The sequence below is a fragment of the Anastrepha ludens genome, chromosome 3 (assembly GCF_028408465.1).
Source record: "Anastrepha ludens isolate Willacy chromosome 3, idAnaLude1.1, whole genome shotgun sequence".
Classification (NCBI taxonomy): domain Eukaryota; kingdom Metazoa; phylum Arthropoda; class Insecta; order Diptera; family Tephritidae; genus Anastrepha; species Anastrepha ludens.
The window spans coordinates 107,619,019-107,626,393 of record NC_071499.1 but is presented as its reverse complement, the minus strand read 5'-3'; the positions used below and the strand labels follow the sequence as shown (position 1 = coordinate 107,626,393).

The window sequence follows — 7,375 nt, the reverse complement described above, 5'->3', positions numbered from 1 at the left end:
GACGTTGAACGCCGTTTTATGGCATGCGAACAACTGCTTCAACGGCACAAAAGAAAGGGTTTTTTGCATCGAATTGTGACTGGCGATGAAAAGTGGGTCCATTACGACAATCCAAAACGTCGGGCAACGTATGGATACCCTGGCCATGCTTCAACATCGACGTCGGCGCAGAATATTCATGGCCTGAAGGTTATGCTGTGTATCTGGTGGGACCAGCTGGGTGTTGTGTATTATGAGCTACTGAAACCGAATGAAACGATTACGGGGGATGTCTACCGACGACAATTGATGCGTTTGAGCCGAGCACTGCGAGAAAAACGGCCGCAATACGCCGATAGACACGACAAAGTTATTTTGCAACATGACAATGCTCGGCCACATGTTGCACAAGTGGTCAAAACATACTTAGAAACGCTCAAATGGGATGTCCTACCCCACCCGCCGTATAGTCCAGACCTTGCGCCATCCGATTACTATCTCTTCCGATCGATGCAACATGGCCTGGCTGACCAGCACTTCCGTAATTACGATGAAGTCAAAAAATGGATCGATTCGTGGATTGCGGCAAAACCGACCGAATTTTTCACAAAGGGAATCCGTGAATTGCCAGAAAGATGGGAAAAAGTAGTAGTAAGCGATGGACAATATTTTGAATATTAAATTTGTAACCATTTTACGTCAATAAAGTTTCAAATTTCGAAAAAAAACCGCACGAACTTATTCATAGTCCTATTACCAAAATTATTCGAACAAGGATTAGAACAGTTTATTAACAATTTATGAACAAAGTTTTTTTACAGATTATTAAACGTGAGCATTGTGCGCTTAATCTGACTGTAATATTGTCCATTTAGAGCGTGAAGAACGCAAAAATAATTGCGATTTTTCATAAAAATTATTGATAAAAATTAATGTTTCAACAAATACAAAGTCTTTGAACGTTAAATCGGTAGAGTAAATATTTTTCGGTAACCGAAATAAATTTCATCAAATTATCAGTTGTAGTTTCAGAGATATTGATTTTACAAGAATATCATGCAAAAAAATTCAATTGTTAATAACATAAACAAAAAGCGAAATAAAAAAAATTATTCACAGCAATTATTATGTGACAAATTCTCTATCCAAAAATGCATTTGATTTTAAAATCGGGAATTTGATGGAAAATTCGGGGCCCACTTGACGTGGTTTGACTCTAATATCAAATATAACTTCATTAACTAATGTATTTAAATCAATACTTGTGAACAGAAGTTAGAAAATTGTTCATATTTTAGGAAGAGCAAAATTTTTAGCTCTAAATATGGTGATAAAAAGAACATTTTTGTAGAGAAATTAATTTCCTACAATGATTTTTTACGCAAATTTAATTACTGTGACGAATTAAAAAAAAAAAACTATAGTTTTATCGAAAAACTAACTTCAATTGGCCGTCGGCACGTGTTCTTTTTGTATTAAATATCAAATATATAAAATATATAAATATTTAATATATAAAACAAAACTAACATATATAACTTTTAAGCTAAAGAAAACAGACAAAATACTTACAAAGCTAACATTGTTAAGTACGGAATGAGTGGCGCTGTAAACAAAAAGGTCTACTCGTTAAATGGTTACACAGTCTACAGTTATTGGCCACTGGTTTGAACTTACGTGTTTGTGTCTGCATGACGCACTTGCAAAAGGGTTGCGCTGCCCTGGGAGGGAAAAAGGGTCAAATCAGCACGGAAATAACCTAATCAATATAAAAGTATAATTTATTTATGAAATAGGTCGAATTTACTAAAATACTTACTCAAATTCACGAATTCACAAATTCAAATGTTAGCGAATATGAAAAAATCAAATAGCAATGATGTCAACGATTATGTTTTTATTTATTTTATTATTATAAATTTTACTTTTGTTCCATTTTTACTTAAAATTTCTAGAGTTAGCAACACAGTTTCTTGCTAAAGGATTCGATTCGTCAAGAGAGAAGAGAAAACACGTCGTCCTTTGATAGTTTTCCAATCTGTTTCTGCCTGTGCTACGCTTGCACCCGTTGGCAAATATGGAGTCAATATCGGCATCAGCATTTCCGCATTTACATCTTGCAATCTGGTGATCGATTCGGCTTTCGCGATACTTGTCTTAAATTGCAGTTTTTGCAACACTTCCTTCAATTATGTAACTGTTAAGTGGTTTAGGTGCATCCCACTTCTGAGTTCTATCACCACGGGCAGATTCAGTACAACTAGCTTTATTCAATTCAATTTAACGGCTGCTTGTACGAGCACATTTCCATACATAAAATGAGTTCATATACTAATACATACAAAGAATGAACAGTGTGAAATAGCATGAAGAATAAATGAAAAACAAATAATATAAAATGAATATACAGAGAATATAATATAGATTTAGGGATGACACTATGCTTTCCGTCTTCACCATTTTTGCATTTCAATGTTTGATAATTTCAAAAAAATCTTAATTTTTTAATTTTTGCTTATTTGTGTATTTTGTACTTGTGCTTATACCGCCGTAGCCGAATGGGTTGGTGCGTGACTACCATTCGGAATTCACAGAGAGAACGTCGGTTCGAATCTCGGTGAAAACACCAACATTAAGAAAAACATTTTTTCGCGGTCGCCACTCGGTAGGCAATGGCAAACCTCCGAGTGTATTTCTGCCATGAAAAAGCTCCTCATAAAAAGATCTCCCGTTTGGAGTCGGCTTGAAACTGTAGGTCTCTCCATTTGTGGAACAAAATCAAGGCGCTCACCACAAATACGAGGAGGAGCTCGGCCAAACACCCAAAAAGGGTGTCAGGTTTCAAAAGGATATTTAATAAATAACCCCATTTTGTAAGTGGTATTAAAAGGCTCGAATTTGTGCTCTACAATTTCAATGCGCTGGACACAGCTTATTGCAAAAACATCCGTCAGCACTTGGTTGAAAGGAGCGCGGCTTAACCTCCGCGCGGTTAACTTTTCCAGAAGATATAAAACGGTTTTTTTCCCAATGTAGGGGTTTCTCGCGTCTTATGAACGGTGTAGATTCATGAGGGGAGTAGTGGTGGGCCTGTTTTTCGAATGAACGAAATTTGCGCGAAATTTTTATCATGTTTTCATTTAGTTTATCGTTTTCTAATGTACTCGAAAAGAATTTTGTTTAATACATATATTTTATGTTTTCGTTTGTCATTTCAAAACTAAGAAAACAGTAAAAAATGTAATAGTTGAAATCTGGTGAAATGTTGTGAAATGTTGTGGTAAGCGATATGTGGTGTTTTGAATATCTGTGCGGGGCAAAATTTAGTGGGATGTGTATTGCTGAAAACAGTGAACGACGTAAACGCAGTCCCCTGTCAGCTGTTACGATCAAACTAATGAGAACCCCATGTAAATGAAAAATTCCTTCCTTCCGTATCGTAGTATCGTAGATTTTATATCACGATATTTAAAAATTCCCGTAATACCCTGTCAGCTGATTGCTCTCTCACCACACAGTGTTGCCAACCAGTAAATTTCGAAATCATTTACAAAATAAACTTAGAAAAATTATAATTTTTGTTAAAATAGCTTAAAAATACTGTTGAATAATGTTAAATATAGATAAATGAACTTATGCTTTTGTTGGTTTTCGGCTTTGGTTTATTAAACAATGAAAAATTGTAATTGATAAGGCGGATGTGTGAAAAAGTGTGTAAGCAAAAATATTAATGGCAACATTGTGTAGATACAACCAAACACATTCACACACAAACCGATGTATTGTGTAAATATGTAATTAAAAGAACGCAGTTGTCCTCAGGGAATGAGTTTTTGTGTTCGTTAGGGGCTGCGGTAAGGGATTGCCTACGTTTTTCACTGTTTTCAGCATATCGCACTTGTTATGTTAAAGCGTAATAACTCAAAATCTGAACATTTTCAGTAGAGACGAAAAACTGTTTCCGTAAATATTAATAATATATTACAAGGAAAAAAATATGTAATTGCACGAAAATATCATTAAAAACAATATAACGGTTGTTTCATTCTTATTTGTTTAGTAGTTGCGCTAAAATAATAAATTTTTGAGTTGTTACTCTTTTCCTGAAATTTTTTTATACACTTAGTGGTGTTATTTTGAGTTGTCTCTGTTTAACTGAAAAAATAACACGTAACTTAAACAAACTTAGACAAACCGTTTGGTTGTAAACAGGCACAATTCAAAATGTTACACTTTATGTGACACAAATTTGTTCAAACACTTGGAGACAACTAAAAATGTAACTCTTTAGTTGAGACAAAAGAAGTCATTCTGAAAACAAAGAGAGAGTCATAACGGTTTTTTTAACGAAAGACTAGACAAACCACTGAACGATTTTTACAGTGGGTAGAGATGACCACTGTACATTGTTTTCTTGCAAAAAACTAAAATTTGGAAATTTTGAGTTGTTACGCTTTAACGTAACAAGTGCAATACGTCGTCGCTGTTCTAAAATCCCTTGCTACAAACCTTTCAAATCTCTGTACTAAAAATAGTTAACAGTAACATTTGCGCCTTCTCATCTCATTAACATTCTCTGCTCATATTGCCATTGGCAGTGTTTGTTGTCGCGCGGGCTCCACCTGTTGAGCGATAGCAATACTGCACATTGCCTGATTTTCTTGTTATGTCAGTTCGAGCACTGCCTTACCTACTTGAACAGCTGTTAGATAAAGTAAATCTGTCACTCCTTGTGTTGAGTATAATAAATTATGGCTTCAATTCAGAAATTTGGATCGCTATTATGCAGGAATATTCGATTCCCCAACAATATACAAGTAAGTTCTTATATTAATATATTCAATTTTATAATTAAGCGCCATTTCCCATTCAAGTCTGTGTCTGCTACCAACGCCATTCGACGCTCTAGCTACCTATCTTCACAAGAAGTAGGTCTCCGCGAGCAGTACCCTGAAATAGAAATTGTACATAATGCACCCGAATGGAAATATGTTGAGCGGTTGCTGCCACCAAAGACAGTTCCAAAACCTATTGCAAAATCCGAGTACCCCTCCGGCTGGAAGCCACAAACCGCTGCTACACTGCCAGATCTAAAGTATTTTGTGGCTCGTACTAAAAACCACATGGTACCGGTATATCTGCAGACAACCTTCCGTGGTCAGCGACGGATTACAGTGGTAAGACGCATTCAGGGTGACATATGGGAATTGGAAAAGGAGCTACGTATTGTAGTGGAGAAAGCGCGTAATGGGAAATTGTGTGCCAGTCGAGTAAATGAAATGAGTGGACAAATACACTTTCATGGCGATTATGTTGACGTCATCCGGGAACACCTCAAAGAGAAAGGATTCTAAACTATTTTGGTGCCTGGCGTTGCACATTAAATAAAACATTGTGTTTCTATAGAAGCGCAGTTGCACATGCCTTTACTGTCTTTAATTTATCATTCATTTTCTATAATATGTTAGTACTTAAATTAGAATTTCACTTATACACTAAGCATTAATTCAGGATAACTAAAATAGTAAAGAGCATCGATATTTCTTCGATTATACTAGTTTAATTATTATGCCCTGAGTAATTTCAACACGCCATACAACTTTGACATGGCTTTCTGGATGAACTACAACAATTCACTTTGATGAAAACGTATTGGAAACAGAAAAATTAAACTACTATATATAGTGTATCAGTGCGTTTTTTTAAATTATCATATGGGCGCAGCAGTACCTGTATGTGTTGACCGATTGAGGGATTTTCGGATTATGGTCCAGTCCTCCATGATTTCTTCTTCCCGTAGCATATATACAATGTAAGGACCGGTAACTGTGACCGGTTTTTTTCTACCAGGCCCACGAACTTTACTTGCACGTTTGTCAACAGCCCAGTCCGTCCAAGATATGTCGACATTGTTCCGGTCTTCTTCCAGACGTCTTATCTTGTCTACAATGTCTTCATCTAACTGATCCCGAAGGAGTTGTTTTTCGCTCTGAAATGAAAAATTATATTTGATACAAATTTTTCCATCAAAATATGTTGGAACAAAATTTCTGCAATTTTTTAAGAATTCTAGACTAAGTAATTTACACGAACCGATTGGAACATTTTCTAGGTCATATAACTGTATAGGCCTGTAAAGCAAACAGGGTCTGGTCACGTCGAAATATACGCGCGCACCTATGTCGTTTCAGCGAAGTTGCATTAAAGCAAATAATGTCGATCTTAATACATAATTTCACGAATATCACGTAAGTTCAACAGGTCAACTGTATTTTGGAACAGTTATTCTGAATTCGCTAGCATATTTTGATACTCAAAATGTTAAAATAATAAGCCCAATTATTTACCTCCAAGTTTTGCATTGCTGCTTGTTCTTCAGATTGATGCTTATGGTCAATATTTTCTAATCGAAATTGACGCAGTTTTTCTGCCACTTCTATCCGGTTGCGGAAGGCTTTGTCCAGCTCCTTCAGGGGAATTAAGTACTCGTCGGATCGTTCATTTCGTACGTCTGCGATTTGTCGTTCGATTAGTTTGCTACGTTCTTGGTAGTACTGCTCGCGTAATTGTTCAAATTGCAACTCGAGGCTAGCTACAAAGGTACAACATCTGGTTACATTACACTGCAAGACTACCGGGTATATACCTAACAACAATCAAATGGAACATACCTAAATCTTCGACGTGCTCAGCCCGCCTCCTCTCCATTTCTATGGCATCCATCTCTGAGGCATCATCCGACTCTATTTCGTTGGGTTCATCATCTGTTGATTCGCGGCCCTGACTAGAGTTCGAGTGATCTGATTCAGCTCCCGACACCTCCTCGGCATCTGTCACCTCCCCTTCGTTTTTAACAGGCATTTTGTTAGCGGGGTTGGGAACTATTCCCCTTTGCGAGCAAAAATATTACAACTATGACCTTAAACAGTTATTTTATTAAACTAAACAGTATTTTGATAAATTTGCTTAATGCGTCTCCATGCTATAAGGCTACTGCCAGCTCTAAATCGTATTGTTGTTAAATGCCATCCAAACCAGTGTTGCCAACTGTCGAAATTCAAAAAGCATCAAAACTTGAAAGATGTGCTTTGCCATGCTAAATAAATAAAAGAAGTTTTCTAAAAGTATTTTACAAGCTATTGTGACATCTTTAGAAAGTATGTTGAATGAAAAAAATCAACTAATTCAACTGTTTAAACATTTTACGAGTTTTATAAAGAAAACTTTAAAAGAGCCGATAAAAACTTGTAATTAAACTTTGATTCTTTAATTTCCATTTCAATTTTTTACGCTAAATAAATTATGCTAAAATAAATAATGTTAAAAATGTTTTTCCAGTTCCTTGAATGCTCCAGTTTTTATTATATTTTCGCCCAAAATTAATATTAACATAATA

The 7,375-nt window shown here is 35.8% G+C and overlaps 2 protein-coding genes across 2 annotated transcripts; one reads left to right on the top strand and one right to left on the bottom strand.

The window, feature by feature from the left end:
- Positions 1–4,679: 4,679 nt before the first annotated feature.
- Positions 4,680–5,404, top strand: LOC128858731 (probable 39S ribosomal protein L49, mitochondrial). The gene is made up of 2 exons (XM_054095211.1): positions 4,680–4,796; positions 4,854–5,404. The coding sequence occupies exons 1-2, from the start codon at positions 4,731–4,733 to the stop codon at positions 5,331–5,333; spliced, it is 546 nt and encodes a 181-aa protein (XP_053951186.1). The 5' UTR covers positions 4,680–4,730; the 3' UTR covers positions 5,334–5,404.
- Positions 5,387–6,984, bottom strand: LOC128858730 (breast cancer metastasis-suppressor 1-like protein). Its single transcript, XM_054095210.1, has 3 exons — positions 6,651–6,984; positions 6,327–6,571; positions 5,387–5,968 (listed from the first exon to the last, which is right to left on the bottom strand). The coding sequence occupies exons 1-3, from the start codon at positions 6,838–6,840 to the stop codon at positions 5,690–5,692; spliced, it is 714 nt and encodes a 237-aa protein (XP_053951185.1). The 5' UTR covers positions 6,841–6,984; the 3' UTR covers positions 5,387–5,689.
- Positions 6,985–7,375: the final 391 nt, after the last annotated feature.